The sequence below is a fragment of the Gymnoscopelus microlampas genome (genome assembly GCF_963454915.1).
Source record: "Gymnoscopelus microlampas genome assembly, chromosome: 15".
Taxonomy (NCBI): Eukaryota; Metazoa; Chordata; class Actinopteri; order Myctophiformes; family Myctophidae; genus Gymnoscopelus; species Gymnoscopelus microlampas.
The window spans coordinates 51752355-51773754 of NC_139952.1; the positions used below are offsets into that span (position 1 = coordinate 51752355).

Below are 21400 nucleotides of genomic sequence, written 5' to 3' on the forward strand. Positions count from 1 at the left end.
AACATGTTTTCACCCTTTTCACCTCGGGGCTGTTTGCATGCCTGATTATTTTGATTGGTGTAAAAAAAAAAAAAAAAAAAAAAAAAAAATTCAAAACGATATTTTTTTTTTCCAAAACGATACATATCGTCGCGAAAACGTATCGCGATATATCGCGGGACGATATATCGGCACACCCCTACGCTGAACCCCTAATTGCTCCCGATGAGCAGGTTGGTGCCTTGCATGGTTTCCTCCGCCATCGGTGTATGAATGTGTGTGTGAATGGGTTAATGGCACAATCAATGTAAAGCGCTTCGGATAGAAGCGCTATATAAATGCACCATTTACCATTTTAGTATGAAGAACAGCTGATCATTCTCTCTCTCTCTCTCTCTATGTCAGTATGATGAACAGCTGATCAGCCCCAAGCAGTTCGTCCACATGTCTGGGAAGGCGACTCTGAAAGACTGGAAGAGAGCCATCCGGATGGGAGGAGTCATGCTCAGGTCAGTTCACTATGTAGGCTACATTGTGACGTGTGTATGTGTATGTGTATGTGTATGTGTATGTGTATGTGTATGTGTATGTGTATGTGTGTATGTGTTTGTATGTGTGTGTATGTGTATGTGTTTGTATGTGTATGTGTATGTATGTGTTTGTATGTGTAGGTTAACAACACAGCAGGGGTCCCTGGTGTATGTGTAGGTTAACAACACAGCAGGGGTCCCTGGTGTATGTGTAGGTTAACAACACAGCAGGGGTCCCTGGTGTATGTGTAGGTTAACAACACAGCAGGGGTCCCTGAGAGAGAGATGGGGAGTGACACGCAGCGAAGGTCGTCGGGAACGGGTTCGAACCCACGATTTCTCAATCTGCACAGAATGCTGACTGTGGCTGTAGGGGGTTCAGGTTGTACTGTATTGTTACATTTTGTGTACAGGTACATAAGAGTACAACTTATTTTGGTTTGGCTGACAATGCAGCAGCATAGGTAATAACAATAGAAAAATGATAGAAAACGTAAAAAGATTTAAATTTAGATTTAGATTTAGTTGTTTATTGTCTCCGCCAGGCCGAAAGGCATGGCGAGAGAGTATGTTTTACCCCCTGTCCGTCCGTCCGTCCGTCCGTGTGTCATTCCGTCATTTTGTGGACAGCTAATCTCCGGCACCGTTGGCTTGATCACAGTGAAACTGTGCACACACAATCCCTGGATGCCAGAGCAGAACCTCTGCTCCAAATTTTTCACATGGGCCTTTTATAGCGCCACCAGGAGGCCGATTTGTGCAAAACACATTTTTGAAGAGTACTCCTACAGATTTTGGCCAAAAATCCCCCAAATCGGTATACAGTATCTCTATAGTCATTAAAAGAAACGGCTCATATCAGATTTTTCATATTCCATCCTGATTGGCAAAAATTGTCTTTCAAAGTTTGCAGGAGTACGCCGTTTCGAACAAAATGCCTCAAATCATGAACACAGCATGCAATTTCCGTGAAATTTTGCACACACATTCCCATTAGGCCGAGGAAGAAATGCCATTTGAAAATGTTCAAATCAGCCGCATGGTGGCGCTGTAACAGGCCGATTCGTGTTTTTACCTATAACTGCACCGATCAGTGTAAAACTTTGAATGCACGCTCTCTAGAGGCCAAGGAAAAACATTTGCCCTGCATTTTTCACATTTGCCTTTTATAGCGCCACCTATATATATATATATATATATATATATATATATATATATATATATATATATAGAGCGTGCCAACGCGTCGTCACCACGGGGGGCGTTGGCATTGGGTGTGGCATTGGGCAATGTTAAGTCAACCTGGTTTTTACCCCTCAAAGATGTCCGCCGCTACCAAAACACACTTGTTGACGCCCCTTTCAGGAATTTTGGCACGCTCTATAGGTATATATAGGTATATTATAGGTATATATAATTGTTACAGTGTCTGTGTGTCTCCTCTAACAGAAAGATGATGGACTCTGGTCAGCTGGACTTCTATCACCACAGCTCTCTGTGCACAAACACATGTCGCAGCACCAAGTTTGACCTTCTGATCAACAACACACGCTTCCCCCCCGATGGCAGCGGACTGACCACACCCACTTCCTCTCAAGGTACTAAACGGACCACACCCACCTCCTCTTAATGTACTAAACGGACCACACCCACCTCCTGTCATGTGTGTTGAGAGCTTGTAGATCTGTTCTTTTCAAATAGCCTGTATGCATAGGGCTGAAGTGGTTAATGTGTGTTTTGTAATAATAATTAAAATCTACAAAGTAATTAGTAACTAAAGTTTTCAAATAATTGTATTGGATTAAAAGTACAATATTTGCCTCAGAGATGTAGTGGAGTAGAAGTAAAAATACTCACAATTGGAAACACTCCAGTATAGTAAACATTCCTCAAAAGTGTACTTAAGTACAGTACTTGAGTAAATGTACTTAGTTAGGCTACTTTACACCACTGTTAGTTGACTAGTAGTCATCAGTTTATTGTTATTATTATTACAGTGGTTCTGGGTAACGGCGGACAGACAGATGGACAGACAGATGTTGGAACCATAGAGTGGAGCTCCACAGCGCCTCTGGAGGCTGCAGAGAAGAAAGACACCTGTGACATCTCAGGTCAGTTCAGTGTGTTTACATCCTTTATATTCACTATTATTATTATTATTATTATTATTATTATTATGATTATTATGATTATTACCCTTATTATTATTATTATTATTATTATTATTAATATTATTATTATTATTATTATGATTACATTGTTCTCTCTGCACTAATACTTATGTGACTATTTACCTTGTTTGTTGACGAGAGTTCATGTTTAGTTTAATCTGATTTTTCTGATTTCATACTTTTGTTCTGGAGCGTCTGCCAAATGCCTACATTGTGAATAGTACACGTGTGTATTGTGTTGTGTGTGTTGTTGTAATAGAGTGTGTATTGTGTTGTAATAGAGTGTGTATTGTGTTGTAATAGAGTGTGTATTGTGTTGTTGTAATAGAGTGTGTATTGTGTTGTAATAGAGTGTGTATTGTGTTGTAATAGAGTGTGTATTGTGTTGTGTTATAGAGGAGACGTTAAACTTCTGGAAGGGCATTGCTGACGTAGGGTTAATGGGTGAAGTCGTGACAAACATCAGTACTGAGCTGCTGCAGCTGCTGACCGGAGTTCAGCTCCGCACCGAGCAGTCTGCTGGTCAAGACTCTGGTACGTTACCTTAACCTTTAACCTTTAACCTTAACCCTAAGACTATGGTAGGTTACTTTAACCTGTAACCCTAACCTGAACACATTGTCATTGTTTTGTTTGAGCGTAGCAGCAGATTCCTGTCTGGTGGAGGTGGCTGTGCTCAGTAACCTGGCTCAGGTGTTTGGTCTTCTGGACTCGGTCAAGAAGATCCTGGAGAGAAGAAAACTGCAGATAAACCCTGGACAGGAACACGTCCTGAACACTCTGACTAGTGAGTACTGAACACTCTGACTAGTGAATACATACTGAACACTCTGACTAGTGAATACATACTGAACACTCTGACTAGTGAATACTGAACACTCTGACTAGTGAGTACTGAACACTCTGACTAGTGAATACTGAACACTCTGACTAGTGAGTACATACTGAACACTCTGACTAGTGAATACATACTGAACACTCTGACTAGTGAATACATACTGAACACTCTGACTAGTGAATACATACTGAACACTCTGACTAGTGAATACATACTGAACACTCTGACTAGTGAGTACATACTGAACACTCTGACTAGTGAATACATACTGAACACTCTGACTAGTGAATACTGAACACTCTGACTAGTGAGTACTGAACACTCTGACTAGTGAGTACTGAACACTCTGACTAGTGAGTACTGAACACTCTGACTAGTGAATACATACTGAACACTCTGACTAGTGAATACATACTGAACACTCTGACTAGTGAGTACTGAACACTCTGACTAGTGAGTACTGAACACTCTGACTAGTGAGTACTGAACACTCTGACTAGTGAATACATACTGAACACTCTGACTAGTGAATACTGAACACTCTGACTAGTGAATACTGAACACTCTGACTAGTGAGTACTGAACACTCTGACTAGTGAGTACTGAACACTCTGACTAGTGAGTACTGAACACTCTGACTAGTGAGTACATACTGAACACTCTGACTAGTGAATACATACTGAACACTCTGACTAGTGAGTACATACTGAACACTCTGATTAGTGAATACATACTGAACACTCTGACTAGTGAATACTGAACACTCTGACTAGTGAGTACTGAACACTCTGACTAGTGAGTACATACTGAACACTCTGACTAGTGAATACATACTGAACACTCTGACTAGTGAATACTGAACACTCTGACTAGTGAGTACTGAACACTCTGACTAGTGAGTACTGAACACTCTGACTAGTGAGTACTGAACACTCTGACTAGTGAGTACATACTGAACACTCTGACTAGTGAATACATACTGAACACTCTGACTAGTGAGTACATACTGAACACTCTGATTAGTGAATACATACTGAACACTCTGACTAGTGAATACTGAACACTCTGACTAGTGAGTACTGAACACTCTGACTAGTGAGTACTGAACACTCTGACTAGTGAGTACTGAACACTCTGACTAGTGAATACATACTGAACACTCTGACTAGTGAGTACTGAACACTCTGACTAGTGAGTACTGAACACTCTGACTAGTGAGTACTGAACACTCTGACTAGTGAATACATACTGAACACTCTGACTAGTGAGTATTGAACACTCTGACTAGTGAATACATACTGAACACTCTGACTAGTGAGTACATACTGAACACTCTGACTAGTGAGTACTGAACACTCTGACTAGTGAATACATACTGAACACTCTGACTAGTGAGTACTGAACACTCTGACTAGTGAGTACTGAACACTCTGACTAGTGAGTACTGAACACTCTGACTAGTGAATACATACTGAACACTCTGACTAGTGAGTACTGAACACTCTGACTAGTGAGTACTGAACACTCTGACTAGTGAATACATACTGAACACTCTGACTAGTGAATACTGAACACTCTGACTAGTGAGTACTGAACACTCTGACTAGTGAATACATACTGAACACTCTGACTAGTGAGTACTGAACACTCTGACTAGTGAGTACATACTGAACACTCTGACTAGTGAGTACATACTGAACACTCTGACTAGTGAGTACTGAACACTCTGACTAGTGAGTACTGAACACTCTGACTAGTGAGTACTGAGTGCTAAAGTGCTTAAAGCTTCTCTTAGAGATCACCTTAGATTTTGTCCGGTGTAATCGGGCATTTCTTATACACCCAACCGGACAATGGTCACTCACACCTAACTCACACCTAACTCACACCTAACTCCAAAACACCACAAGCAGAGATCCTGTCAGTTAGAGCAGTGGTTCTCAAACTTTTTCGTGCCAAGGACCCCCAGATAGACACTTATTAGACCGCGGACCCCCATTTGAAAAGATAAGCCAGAGACCCCCATAATAGAAGATTTTTACGTCTCTCTAGCAGTGATTTCAACCATTTTAATTTCAAGGACCCCCAGTTTGACATGCATTAGGCTACGGACCCCCATTTAATGGCATGTATGTCTCTGGGACCCCAATTCATATTGTAAAATCAATGTACAAATGGACAATGATTTTACAAATGGACAATGTACAAATGGAACCAAATGGACCCGTTAGGGTCCATTTGGTTCCATTTGTACACTCTCAGAGTTACAGACCCACATTTAGCTGGGTACCCCCTGGAACCCCCTCAAGTACCCCTGGGGGTCCTCGGACCCCACTTTGAGAACCAATGAGTTAGAGGAGCAGTTAGAGGAGCAGAGGAGAAGCATAACCTTCATGTCATCCTGTGTTTAGACCTAGAGGAGCAGTTAGAGGAGCAGTTAGAGGAGCAGTTAGAGGAGCAGCTAGAGGAGAAACATAACCTTCTTTTCATCCTGTGTTTAGACCTAGAGGAGCAGCTAGAGGAGCAGTTAGAGGAGCAGTTAGAGGAGCAGTTAGAGGAGCAGTTAGAGGAGCAGCTAGAGGAGCAGCTAGAGGAGCAGAGGAGAAGCATAACCTTCATGTCATCCTGTGTTTAGACCTAGAGGAGCAGCTAGAGGAGCAGAAGAGACAGCAGGAGGTCAGAGCTCTGCTCTCCAGCCCTCAGGCCGCCGCTAAGAGCAAACCTCCGGCCAAGCGGCAGACCAAGAGGCCACGCCTCCAGAGGCCGGCGTCCACCACCACGCTCCTCACCACCACCTCCTCCTCTGTCGGCCAGCAGGCGGCGCTACAGCAGCAGCAGTTCACCGTTCTGTCCCCCATCTCGCTGTCCTCCATGGGCCAGAGCTTCACCTCCATGGGCCAGAGCTTCACCGTGGCCGGCCTGCCCCTCGGACAGGGCTCTAACACCGTCACCCTGCTGCCTGCCGGCTCACAGGTACGCTACGCATGTTTACAGGGCTCTAACACCGTCACCCTGCTGCCTGCCGGCTCACAGGTACGCTACGCATGTTTACAGGGCTCTAACACCGTCACCCTGCTGCCTGCCGGCTCACAGGTACGCTACGCATGTTTACAGGGCTCTAACACCGTCACCCTGCTGCCTGCCGGCTCACAGGTACGCTACGCATGTTTACAGGGCTCTAACACCGTCACCCTGCTGCCTGCCGGCTCACAGGTACGCTACGCATGTTTACAGGGCTCTAACACCGTCACCCTGCTGCCTGCCGGCTCACAGGTACGCTACGCATGTTTACAGGGCTCTAACACCGTCACCCTGCTGCCTGCCGGCTCACAGGTACGCTACGCATGTTTACAGGGCTCTAACACCGTCACCCTGCTGCCTGCCGGCTCACAGGTACGCTACACATCAGGGACGTGCACAGATAGACTCTGGGTGGCGCTAGAGCTCCTGCCCTTTGCCCTCTTGACCAGAAGTGCCCTTTTGAAAAAAGTCAGTTTACAGCAGGGGTCTTCAACAGGGGGTCCGGGACCCCTAGGGGGTCCTCAGAGTTACTACAGGGGGGTCCGCCAAATCTTTATGTGATATGATTTTTCTTTTTACCATAACCACTCAAAACCAACGCTGCGAGGCGTTGTGGGCTTGTAGATCGGCTATTTTTGGCAACGAGGTATAGGTGTAGAGGGAAAAAAGAGCAGACCAAGTCAACAAAAAAAAGTATAATTTACTTGAGCACCTGCCCCTCAAAATGTCTGTGCACGCCACTGCTACACATGTTACATGTATGTTCTGTTGTATGTTCTTTCACACTAAGGTCTCAGAGGAGCAGACTGACATTCAAACATATTTGTCTGGTTCAGTTGGGTAGCAATACATTTCTGGGTTAATAAAAAAGCTATAAACAAAAAAACAATAATCATGCTTTATGTCTATACGCTTAACGCTTGCATTTTCCACTTCATAACCTTAAGTCAGTCTGGATGCTAAATGCATACATTGATAATTGATGGGAGTTGCGCTGATTTGACTCTGGGAGCTAGTTCACGCGCTACATGGTGACCGGAGCGTAATGTAATGTAATGTAATGTAATGTAATGTAATGTAAATGTAATGTAATGTAATGTAAGGGGATGGGTGTCTCAGGCTCTGCACTCTCCCTGTTTGCATCCTACCTGACGGGTCGCTCCTACCAGGTGATGCTGAGAGGGTCTGTGTCAGAACCACACAGACTCACTACTGGGGTTCCCCAAGGCTCGGTTCTGGGTCCTCTTCTCTTCTCTCTCTACACTACATCTCTTGGTGCTGTCATCCACTCCCATGGCTTTTCCTACCACTGCTATGCCGATGACACCCAGCTGATCCTCTCATTCCCCCCCTCTGACACACAAGTAGAGGCACGCATTGCTGCTTGTCTGGCTGACATCTCGGAGTGGATGTCGACGCACCACCTGAAGCTCAACCTGGACAAGACCGAACTGATGTTCCTCCCGGGGAAGGGCTGTCCGCACCGAGACATGGCCATCACCATTGATAATGCGGTGGTGACATCAACTCGGACTGCGAAGAATCTGGGTGTGACCCTGGAGGATCAACTGTCGTTCTCGGCTAACATCGCATCAGTGACACGGTCCTGCAGATTCCTCCTCTACAACATCAGGAGGATTCGCCCCTTCCTCACGGAGAAGGCAGCCCAGGTGCTCATCCAGGCTCTTGTCATCTCCCGCCTGGACTACTGCAACTCCCTCCTGGCTGGTGCTCCAGCATCTGCCATCAGACCTCTGGAGCTTGTTCAGAAAGCTGCAGCTCGTCTGGTGTTCAACCGCCCCAAGTTCTCCCACACAACTATCCTTCTCCGTTCTCTACACTGGCTCCCCGTAGCAGCTCGGATACAGTTTAAAACCCTGGTGCTAGCCTATAGGGCAGTGAAAGGAACAGCTCCTTCCTACCTCCGGGCTATGGTTGATGCCTACACCCCTGCCCGACCACTTCGGTCTGCCACCTCGGGGCGACTGATTGCCTCGTCACTCAAGGGTCCCTCTGGTCGATCAACACGGTCACGACTTTTTTCTGTTCTGGCCCCACAGTGGTGGAATGAACTTCCCACTGATGTCAGGACAGCAGAGTCACTGCCCATCTTTCGCCGCAGGCTGAAAACCCACCTCTTCAGGAAACGCTACCCTTCCTCTTTGTCTGGCTTACTTGTTGTTAACTAGTTGTACGAACACTTGTTTTATTGTTGTACTGTTTTATTGGATCTTGTTTAGTCAATACACTTTTTGTATTAGCTCGTGCTCATTTGATTTTGCTATTTTGTCTCATCTGTTTAAGACAGTAGGTAGCTGATATATAGCACTTTTACCTTAGCACTAGGTATACTCTTGGTTGCTTGTTTTTGCAGGTATACACTTAAGACTTCTGGTGATTAGTAGTTTCGTTCCCTACCTATGTTGAATGCTTATTGTAAGTCGCTTTGGATAAAAGCGTCTGCTAAATGACTGTAATGTAATGTAATGTAATGTAATTACAGGTGTTCACGCGCTACATGGTGACCGGAGCGGACGGCAAGACGGACACCATCACCCTGCACCCGTCCTCAGGCCTGACCCTGGTTGACCCCAGCCAGCTGGGAGCCATGATGGGCCCCATGGAGCTGGTGCAGCTCACCCAGCAGACAGGGGGCGCCGATGAGTCGCCTGTAGAGGGCCAGGTAACTCCTCCCACATGTATTACATGTGAGCATAGACATATAAAGGTAGACTCTGAAGCGTTCGTATCTCGGGCGCGCTTCCTTGTTCCGCAGGGCTATCCTTCCACTTCCTTCCGCTTCCGCAGGGCAAGCTGGAAACTTCCGTGTGCGTCACAGAAGGGGGCGTTCGGTAGGCCAATCAGAGGCAGGTGGGGCGGGTCTTTTCTTAAGAGGCAGCCGCGCAGCAACTAGTCAGTTAGACGCGCTTTTGTGGGGTTTGGGCCCTCGGGACACGAGGAATACGTTGGGAGGAATACCGTCGGAGGCCGTGTGACGCCCATGGGATCCTGTGTTGGTGATACATGGTGTTTTGATTTCAGGAAATTTTGGCGATTCGTTGAGTACATGAGTCATGACCCTATATAAATATATATATATATATATATATATATATATATATATATATATATATATATATATATATATATATATATATATATATATATATATATATATTATGGATTATATAGTATGGACTATCAAAATTCCGCTTGGATATGTTTATCGCATGGGTCCAGAGGTCATGTGATCATGTGATCATGTGATCATGGGTCCAGAGATCATGTGTACCGATTTTTGTGAGATTTGGACGAAATCTGTAGAAGGTGCAAAAAGTTGGCTTATATGGGGGAGTTATATGGGGAGTTGACCCCTACGACCTACGGTTCAAGACTTATAGGCCAAAACGTAGGGCTGTTATAGCGCCACCATGAGGCCGACTTGTGTAATTATTTTTTCAAAATTAGGGCCCTGGACTATGAACCTCCCCTCCAAGTGTTGTATCCGTAGCCCTAAAAATACTTACTAGTCAAATAATAATAAACTTTATTTATATAGATTATATAAAATGGTGACTCATAGGTTAGTGAAGAGCGCCATCTAGCATATAAACAGCGAAAACACCAAAACACGTCATTGGCAGAGAATGAGTTAATCTATTTGTACGACAATAGACTCTATGCACACTGGGCCTCTTCCTTACTTCCTTCACAAGTGTTACCAATGACACTAATGAAGGCTCTGTTCCATTCTGGTTGTTACAATGATTCTAATGAAGGCTCTGTTCCATTCTGGTTGTTACAATGATACTAATGAAGGCTCTGTTCCATTCTGGTTGTTACAATGACACTAATGAAGGCTCTGTTCCATTCTGGTTGTTACAATGATACTAATGAAGGCTCTGTTCCATTCTGGTTGTTACAATGATACTAATGAAGGCTCTGTTCCATTCTGGTTGTTACAATGACACTAATGAAGGCTCTGTTCCATTCTGGTTGTTACAATGACACTAATGAAGGCTCTGTTCCATTCTGGTTGTTACAATGACACTAATGAAGGCTCTGTTCCATTCTGGTCAAACAGAGTCAGGGTGTTGACTCACTGGAAACACTCTGCTACACCAGTGGGTCTCAAAGTGTGGTCCAGGGACCCTCATGGTTACTTGAGGGGGTTCCATATGGGCCTGGCCTGGTAAACCCTCCCTCCAGAAATCTCATTTCCATTTGATTTCTGGAGTGAGTCTGGCCTGATCCGCCTTTCTGCAATATTGGCTGTGGGCTGGAGTTGGGCGGGAGTAATACCGTTGACTGACAACCCCTTCAACCAATGATCGTTATTCCCCTTCAGCCAATCAGCAGTTCATTTTTACCACCTCCAGACTATGTGACGCAACGGGACTTTTGAGACGGCCATGCCCAAAATAGGTTGCCTTGTTGGGATACATGCGTGTCACTCCCCGCCCCTGCCGGTTCTCTAAATTTATATTTTTAAATAGGCTCTGTCATGATTAATTGACCACATATGAAGTTAAACAACTAAATTCTATCCAAACGATATCTTAATAGTAAATTCCGTGCCTCAAAAAAGAAGTTTGAGACCGTTTTAAAAACGAAAGTAAGACGTGAAGGCACTCGGACAACAACAATGGCTGCCGTTCGTCTTTTGTCGGAGGCACTCAGGCTGCACTCGGCTTCATTCGGGCTCACTCGAACTCGCCACCTGATTGGCCAACTGTCGCTGTCAATCACAGAACGATGAGCGACGACGCTGATAGGCTCGTCCCTTTGGCGTACACAGCCAATATTGCAGAAAGGCGGATCAGGCCAGACTCACTCCAGAAATCAAATGGAAATGAGATTTCTGGAGGGAGGGTTTACCAGGCTAATATGGGCCCTTACAGGTGTGTAACTCTGAGAGTGTACACATGTACACTCTCAGAGTGGTCCTTGACATTAAAAGGTTTGAAAACCACTGTTCTACACTTTGGTAACACCTGAGGGAAGTAAGGAAGAGGCCCACTGTCTTTACGCATAGAGACTGTTAGTGGTCATCTGAAATGTAATGCCCCCCCCCCCCCCCCCCCCCCCCAGGTGATGGATGGTACGGTCCTGGTGCACCAGGAGGTGATGGAGGGCCAGGTGGAGGCCGGACAGGAGCACACGGTCATCCAGATAGACCCCGCCCCCATGGGAGGAGGAGGAGGAGTAGGAGGAGGAGGGGTGGAGGAGGAGATGGTGCTCCACCAGGTAGGGACGGACCATAAGCGTTATTAAGATGTATTCATCTATGTTTTGTTGTTGATCAAACATGGGGTTTAGATGTGCTGAGACAGTTCACTTGTTCTACTGCATACTGCGGCCCGGGGGCCACATGCGGCCCCCACCTTCATTTAAAGGTAGGGTAAGTGATATTTTTTGGTTAAAACAAAAAGTATTTTGTTAAAAGGTTAAAATACTATATTCTGATAGTAATCATTGCTATAGAGTTTGTTCAGTAACAGGAGTCTCCATGTCTCTCCAGCTCTTTAATAAACAGAAAATACATTTTTTCGGTAGGTGTCAAAATCTCAGCCAATCAGGAGAAAGTACCCATTTTTAAGCTTAATTTGTATAGTGTTCCAGTTCCAATTTTGTATCTGCTCATTTCTTAGTGTCATCACTTCCAATTTCACTTGTTTAATCTGTATCCTGATTGAGTTCTCTGTCCTGATTGGATAAAATTGGAAATGAAACTGAAACGGAAACTAAATGCATTTTCTGTTTAATAAAGAGCTGGAGAGACAAGGAGACTCCTTTTACTGAACAAACACTCTATAGCAATGAGTACTATCACAATATAGAGCTATTTACCACTTATTTTAACCAAAGCAAATCACTTACCCTACCTTTAAGCGACTGATATATTATTGATTTCAGCTGTTACTATTCCAAACATGCAAACATGACGCACTTGAATGACTTCAGTCTGTATTAGTAGCTTAATCACCCACCAAGGTATTAAACATTGTTTGTTATCCCCTTGCCAGCGTAATTACCTTCATCCAATGATCTTTGAAACGCTGTGCAAGCGACATTGCGTACCAAAAAAACTTGAAAAAATAGTCTCCGTGGGTAGGCGGAGGGATCTGTGTATCCAGAGGAACAACAACGTTCCCACCGCAATCCGCCATTCAACCAAAAAACAGAGTTAGTTGAAAAAAAGAATGTTTAGTTATATATATATATATATATATATATATATATATATATATATATATATATATATATATATATATCAGCCTGATCGCCAGAGAATTAGTATACATTGCACGGATTTGTGCACGTCATTCCGTGCATAGTCGCCTAGAAACCCCCAAATTCCGTGCAACTGTACGGGGCAGAGCAGTCCCCACAACAAAATGTACGATTCTGTGCCTATCGGTACGTAACTCAAACGGCGCTGAGTAGGCTCAAGGGAATGTCGCAATGTTCAGGACGGCAACTCGCTGGCTTTAGCTCGCTCGGTGGTCCTTCACACGGCGACAATTCCCTTGAGACTGCGCGCCTCCGAAATGGTTTAGTCACAATGGGGGAGATGCGAGGCGGCTATGCACGGAATTTGTGGTTTTCCAGTTGTCTATGCACGGATTTTGAGAATGAAAAATCGTTTGAGAATGAGAACGTTTCCTCTGGCGATTGGGTTGATATATATATACATGTATGTATGTATGTATGTATGTATGTATGTCTGTCTGTCTGTCTGTCTGTGTATATATATATATATATATATGTATATTTATGTATATATATATATATATATATATATATATATATATATATATATATATATATATATATATATATATATATATATGATATGTATATAATATGTATTTTCACATCCTTTACCACCAGGACGGGGTGGAGATGACCGTGGTGGCAGAGGCTTCGGCCGGAGGAGGTCCTGGGGAGGAGGTGCATGAGGGCCAGGAGGATCAGGAGGAGGAGGCACACGGCCAGGAGGTGCAGGAGGAGCAAATGCACACGGAGGAGGAGGTCCAGGGACTGACGCTGGACGCCAGTGGACAGCTGTCCACCGTCCAGATCGTTGTGATGGAGGAGAGCTCTCAGAGAGAAGGAGACGATGGAGGAGAAGAAGACAACAGATCTTAGTGATGGAGGAGAAGAAGAAGACAACAGATCTTAGTGATGGAGGAGGAGAAGAAGACAACAGATCTTAGTGATGGAGGAGAAGAAGACAACAGATCTTAGTGATGGAGGAGAAGAAGACAACAGATATTAGTGATGGAGGAGGAGAAGACAACAGATCTTAGTGATGGAGGAGAAGAAGACAACAGATCTTAGTGATGGAGGAGAAGAAGAAGACAGATCTTAGTGATGGAGGAGGAGAAGACAGATTTTAGTGATGGAGGAGAGTTCTTAGAGAGAAGAAGACAACAATGTCAAATGACATTAAAGGAATACTTCAATAGAGACGATAGAAAAGACTTTGTTTCTGTCGTTTACCTGGTGATGTCGTTGAGTCACAGAGAATTCTCATTTGTTAAAACATTCCTTAACGGTGAATGAAGAATCCAAAAAATGAACAGCAAAACAATATAAAAAATACAAAACTCAGCTCATGTAGGTCTTCAAAGTGTTTTCTTACTGTAATAAACCTTTATTACACGTCTTGGTTGAATGCTCGATTCTGATTGGTCAGTCATCGGTCATGACCGATGAGCTCTATAACGGACCGCTGTGTAATCAGAGACTCAGAACACCTGCTCATATCAACCTGCGCTGCTTTATTTTATGCTTTATCCAACATGACAGCCATGTAAACAAACACACAATGTAATTTACAACTAAACGTTGCTCTCAAGAAGGTTTTTGAAAACATTTGAAGTGAGAAATAGACGATGCAATGACGGAAAAGTGATTCTATTTGATCCACTGCACTTCCTTGTTTATCGTGGCACAACAACGGGGGAATACCAAAACGCTCGCCACAAAACACAGTCGCCCCGGGGCAAACCCGGCGGTATTACAGGCAAATCGGCGGTATATAGAATGGGGGGGCGAGTGTGTTTTGGGGCGAGTTTTCCGGTTACCTTGTGGAATACTGTCATTTGTTTTCCGAGGCGAACTTGTCCGCCCAGCCCAATACTTATGGAATACTTTCATTGCTGTAAGCAAGGAAATACTTTGTTTTGTTGTTACTTTTTGGGTAAATGTATTTATGTATTTATTAAGTAGCCGTGTAATAAGTGGGATAATGCATGGGGAGGTGGTCATTATTGAAATGTCAGCCTGACAGGGTGATTATGCACTGAGGCGGAGCTGAGGTGCATAATCACCACCATAATGACCACCTCCCCATGCATTATCCCTTTGCTTGGACGCACACGCCTGGGCGCTGGCGTGCATGTGGATGACCTCCGGTTGAACCCCAGGGTCACGCCCATTGTAGCCCGGAAGTTTTTTACACGTTTATTCTTGTCTTCTTGGTGATATTTTGGAAACGTTTTTCTACGATTCAGAAGAGAATCTGAATCGTATGTTTTGGACAGAGTTTTGATATTGTTTTGCTGTTAAATCAGGTCTCTGATTAATTCCATTCATCACGTTTGTTCTTCATTTTTGGATTCTTCATTTACTTCAATGTTTTACAACCCACAACGATCTGTAACCATGGATACACAACAATACACAACGATCTGTAACCATGGATACACAACAATACACAACGATCTGTAACCATGGATACACAACAATACACAACGATCTGTAACCATGGATACACAACAATACACAACGATCTGTAACCATGGATACACAACAATACACAATGATCTGTAACCATGGATACAACAACCCTCAACCATCAGTCTCACACCTTAAGACTTAAAGTTGCCATGTTTTTCTTTTTGCAGGGATGTGTGTTTGATTCCCATTTAGTCGCTGTGTTTATTAATAACAAAGAGACCGTGCATAAATGTGACCAAATTTGACTGGGAGACAGTCATCTAGCATTATTTCATTTTCATTGTTTTCATGTCATATGAAAGCAGGGAATCATAGCGAAAATAATTATATATTGGTTAATACGATTGAGTGAATAGTTTTGAAACTACAGCTTATAGAACTAAAGTCAAGTTAAAACTCTTAAGTAGAGAAAATACCACTTGAATTAGAGGTTGCTAGCCATAACCTTATATATTAGCTACATGGTTATGCATTTATTTCATATTTACATGTCCATTTAAGCTCTGACATGTATGTCATACATACTCTAGTACTGTATGTGAAGAGTCTAACTGGGCTATTAACTTAAAATGTCTCCCAGACAAAAACAGTCACAAATGTTTATATTAGTTCATTAGTTTTAGTAACTCCTGTCGGTAGGAAGGCATGCTTTCAACTAAAGTCTCACAGATACATCGACACATGAAGGTTCTTTCTTTTTGCTAATAATAATAATAATGATATTTATTATTCTTTTTGCTCTGTCAAATTGCCCTTAACCACGTTCTCCTTGGGTTAGTAATAGAGGTGTAACGATATAGTAACTGCATCGAAAAATCGTTTTGAATGTTCAACGATCTACTATATCGATATGCAAACAGCTAAATATTGTACCGTTTGACTTTGTATCGTATCGAATCGTTTTGCAACGCAAATAATCAATTTTATCAATACTAAGTACTTTTAAGAAGAAAAACAAGAAAGAGGGGTTTATATCCAGTATCCAGGTATTTATTTTTCACACAGAATTTTTTGGGTAAATAAATAGTTACTATATCGATTTTAAGTCATTGAATCGAATCATATCGTTCTAAATTAACCTGTTCTGTATCGTTCATGTATCGTATCGACTAAATCACTGAATCGAAATGTATCGTATCGTTCTAAATGAACCTGTATCGTTCATGTATCGTATCGACAACCAAGTATCGTGATACGTATCGAATCGTTGTTAAAACGTATCGTTACACCCCTAGTTAGTAACCCTAAACCACGTTCTCCTTGGGTTAGTAACCCTAAACCACGTTCTCCTTGGGTTAGTAACCCTAAACCACGTTCTCCTTGGGTTAGTAACCCTAAACCACGTTCTCCTTGGGTTAGTAACCCTAAACCACGTTCTCCTTGGGTTAGTAACCCTAAACCACGTTCTCCTTGGGTTAGTAACCCTAAACCACGTTCTCCTTGGGTTAGTAACCCTAAACCACGTTCTCCTTGGGTTAGTAACCCTAAACCACGTTCTCCTTGGTCCCGGCTCCCCCAGAAGCAAATGAAACATTTTGGATCTGAATGAGGACATTTAGCTAGATGTTACAAAACCATCATCATAGTGGATCCTCCAGCTGGCCAGTGGATCCTCCAGATGACCAGTGGATCCTCCAGATGACCAGCAGATCCTCCAGATGACCAGCAGATCCTCCAGATGACCAGCAGATCCTCCAGATGACCAGTGGATCCTCCAGATGACCAGCAGATCCTCCAGATGACCAGCGGATCCTCCAGATGACCAGCAGATCCTCCAGATGACCCGTGATAACCCGTGATCCTCAAGTGTTGACCTGACTCTCTAGAGGCCAGGAGGATGAACTGTATACAGAGCATAGCAGCAGCGGACATGTTGTGGTTCCACAGATAGAAAGCCCATTCATTTTTCCCATAGAGATTTCAGAAAATATTTATATGAACTATTTTCATCCTGAAACCTGGTGAATCATCATAAAACATTAGAATCATCATAAAACATTAGAATCATCATAAAACATTAGAATCATCATAAAACATTAGAATCATCATAAAACATTAGAATCTGTCAAAATATATTTGAATATTTCATTATATTTACTATATTTAGTAATTACCCGTTTTTTTGCGGTTTTCAAATTTGTTTTGATATTAATTGATAGAAAGTGTGTGAAGTATTCCTTTAAACCCTCTATACTTAGTAAAACAGACCTGAGTTTTGACTCTTTTTTCCTCTACACCAAATCTCACCGATCTACAAGCTCACAAAGCTTTCCTCTACACCAAATCTCACCGATCTACAAGCTCACAAAGCTTTCCTCTACACCAAATCTCACCGATCTACAAGCTCACAAAGCTTTCCTCTACACCAAATCTCACCGATCTACAAGCTCACAAAGCTTGTGGATCTGATGTTATCTCGGTCCAGAATGGGGATGCTAGGGTTGTAGTGGATACTCTATGCTATGGATGCTAGTGAATGCTAGGGTTGTAGTGGATACTCTATGCTAGGGCTGCTAGTGAATGCTAGGGTTGTAGTGGATACTCTATGCTATGGATGCTAGTGAATGCTAGGGTTGTAGTGGATACTCTATGCTAGGGCTGCTAGTGAATGCTAGGGTTGTAGTGGATACTCTATGCTAGGAATGCTAGGGTTGTAGTGGATACTCTATGCTAGGGATGCTAGTGAATGCTAGGGTTGTAGTGGATACTCTATGCTAGGGCTGCTAGTGAATGCTAGGGTTGTAGTGGATACTCTATGCTAGGGATGCTAGTGAATGCTAGGGTTGTAGTGGATACTCTATGCTAGGGCTGCTAGTGGATGCTAGGGTTGTAGTGGATACTCTATGCTAGGGCTGCTAGTGAATGCTAGGGTTGTAGTGGATACTCTATGCTAGGGATGCTAGTGAATGCTAGGGTTGTAGTGGATACTCTATGCTAGGGCTGCTAGTGAATGCTAGGGTTGTAGTGGATACTCTATGCTAGGGCTGCTAGGGTTCTAGTGGTTACTCTATGCTAGGGCTGCTAGTGAATGCTAGGGTTGTAGTGGATACTCTATGCTAGGGATGCTAGTGAATGCTAGGGTTGTGGTGGATACTCTATGCTAGGGATGCTAGTGAATGCTAGGGTTGTAGTGGATACTCTATGCTAGGGATGCTAGTGAATGCTAGGGTTGTGGTGGATACTCTATGCTAGGGATGCTAGTGAATGCTAGGGTTGTAGTGGATACTCTATGCTAGGGCTGCTAGTGAATGCTAGGGTTGTAGTGGATACTCTATGCTAGGGCTGCTAGTGAATGCTAGGGTTGTAGTGGATACTCTATGCTAGGGATGCTAGTGAATGCTAGGGTTGTAGTGGATACTCTATGCTAGGGCTGCTAGTGAATGCTAGGGTTGTAGTGGATACTCTATGCTAGGGATGCTAGTGAATGCTAGGGTTGTAGTGGATACTCTATGCTAGGGATGCTAGTGAATGCTAGGGTTGTAGTGGATACTCTATGCTAGGGCTGCTAGTGAATGCTAGGGTTGTAGTGGATACTCTATGCTAGGGCTGCTAGTGAATGCTAGGGTTGTAGTGGATACTCTATGCTATGGATGCTAGTGAATGCTAGGGTTGTAGTGGATACTCTATGCTAGGGATGCTAGTGAATGCTAGGGTTGTGGTGGATACTCTATGCTAGGGATGCTAGTGAATGCTAGGGTTGTGGTGGATACTCTATGCTAGGGATGCTAGTGAATGCTAGGGTTGTGGTGGATACTCTATGCTAGGGATGCTAGTGAATGCTAGGGTTGTAGTGGATACTCTATGCTAGGGATGCTAGTGAATGCTAGGGTTGTAGTGGATACTCTATGCTAGGGCTGCTAGTGAATGCTAGGGTTGTAGTGGATACTCTATGCTAGGGATGCTAGTGAATGCTAGGGTTGCAGTGGATACTCTATGCTAGGGATGCTAGTGAATGCTAGGGTTGTAGTGGATACTCTATGCTAGGGCTGCTAGTGAATGCTAGGGTTGTAGTGGATACTCTATGCTAGGGATGCTAGTGAATGCTAGGGTTGTAGTGGATACTCTATGCTAGGGATGCTAGTGAATGCTAGGGTTGTAGTGGATGTAACCCTCATCCACAGCTGATGCCAGTGTTGTGAGCTTGTAGATCAAAACAAAGTTCTTCTTCTGGGTCCTCAATATTTGTGGGGCACTCCTCATCAAGGACCCCTGGGGGTCCCCGGACCCCACTTTGAGAACCACTTGACCTAGACAGAGTCCTCCCACACCACTGTGTGTGTGTGTGTGTGTGTGTGTGTGTGTGTGTGTGTGTGTGTGTGTGTGTGTGTGTGTGTGTGTGTGTGTGTGTGTGTGTGTAAAGTTTAATCTGCATCACAAGTTGCGCCTGCCTGCCTGCCTGCCTCCCGCCCGCGTGTTGTAGCAGTAGTATTATTAAAACTCACACCACAGACTCTTACATTTTATAACATTATCTATCCTCATTTTACAGCTCAACGCACAATAAATGCAAAATATAGGCTTTGCTGCCCTCTTGTGGTGACAACGGACAATTGCAGAATACATAAACATGTCAGTGATTTGCTTGTAGAACTCTTCATATTTATATTATAATATAACTATAATATATTATAATATAATATTATAACCATAATATTATATTATAACTAATATTATAATATTATAACTATAATATTATAATATAACTTCAAAACATACTGCTTCATCATTATGGAACGTATAATAATATTTAAACTCAACGTGTGTCAATATTTTATAATCTGTTAAATCATCATTATAGATTATATTAACAGTAGAATAATATTTAAACTAACGATTTATAATCTGTTAAATCATCATTATAGATTATATTAACAGTAGAATAATATTTAAACTAATGTTTTATAATCTGTTAAATCATCATTATAGATTATATTAACAGTAGAATAATATTTAAACTAATGTTTTATAATCTGTTAAATCATCATTATGGAATAGATTAACAGTAGAATAATATTTAAACTAATGTTTTATAATCTGTTAAATCATCATTATAGATTATATTAAGAGTAGAATAATATTTAAACTAATGTTTTATAATCTGTTAAATCATCATTATAGGTTATATTAACAGTAGAATAATATTTAAACTAATGTTTTATAATCTGTTAAATCATCATTATGGATTAGATTAACAGTAGAATAATATTTAAACTAATGTTTTATAATCTGTTAAATCATCACCACATGAAGCCTTGAATTCATGATTTTTTAAAAGTTTTTGTTGCATTCCTAAGCTAATAATTTGATTCCTGTCTCCTACCGGCTCATGTATCTGGTAGGAGACACAAAGTAGATTATTTGTGTCTCCTACCGGAAATACACCCAGTCATCAAATTATTGGTTTAGGAATGCGACAAAAACCAAAATAAATCCATGTATTCAAGGCTTCATGGGGTGTGCAATTGATAGAAAATAAGTCATTTTTGGGGTGAACTACTCCTTTAACAGTAGAATAATATGCAATATATATATAGACGCAATATGGCGCTAGTTTCTGCAACATAAACTGTTCTAACAGATCTACAAGCTCACAATGAGACATGTTGTGAGCTTGTAGATCTGCTATTTTCGGCGCGTGACACCGTCGTAAAACAGAGCATCATGTTGACATGCAGCTGGCTAGGCTTGCTGCATCAAGTCACACGTTAGTAACCATGTGAGCACTTCTGTTTTCTCTTCAAATTAAAACCGAGTTTAGTGTCATGCTTAACATCAAAAACCACATGAGCGCTTCCGTTTTCTCCTCAAAATAAAACCGGACATGGCCACAAGGACTACTCTTAAGAACTACATATCCCATACACCATGGGTCGCTAAAGGAACTACATTCTAAGGACTACATCTCCCAAACACCATGGGTTGTTAGAAGAACTACATTCTAAGGACTACATTTCCCTGACACCTTGGGTCGCTGAAGAACTACATTCTAATGACTACATTTCCCTAACATCTTGGGTCAAGCTTCACATCGTACGCCGCGAGAGCATATCCGTTTTCTCGTCAAAATAAAGCCATATTATGTGTCAAGTCTCGCATCAAACGCAACTCGAACA

General features: G+C 42.7%; 1 protein-coding gene across 3 annotated transcripts in view; it reads left to right on the forward strand.

Moving 5' to 3' along the window:
• The window catches only part of gmeb1 (glucocorticoid modulatory element binding protein 1), a 26240-nt gene extending 11440 nt beyond the window's left edge, over positions 1-14800 (forward strand). For 2 of the 3 annotated variants that reach the window (XM_084080713.1, XM_084080714.1), the window contains 9 exons: positions 385-488; positions 1959-2107; positions 2507-2620; positions 3077-3214; positions 3324-3467; positions 6154-6491; positions 9043-9222; positions 11631-11786; positions 13434-14800. In XM_084080713.1, the coding sequence (XP_083936839.1) occupies positions 385-488; positions 1959-2107; positions 2507-2620; positions 3077-3214; positions 3324-3467; positions 6154-6491; positions 9043-9222; positions 11631-11786; positions 13434-13691 (1581 nt within the window). In that variant the 3' untranslated portion in view covers positions 13692-14800. The remainder of the gene's footprint in view (positions 1-384; positions 489-1958; positions 2108-2506; positions 2621-3076; positions 3215-3323; positions 3468-6153; positions 6492-9042; positions 9223-11630; positions 11787-13433) is intronic. The other variant, XM_084080715.1, reaches the window with a different exon arrangement.
• Positions 14801-21400: the final 6600 nt, after the last annotated feature.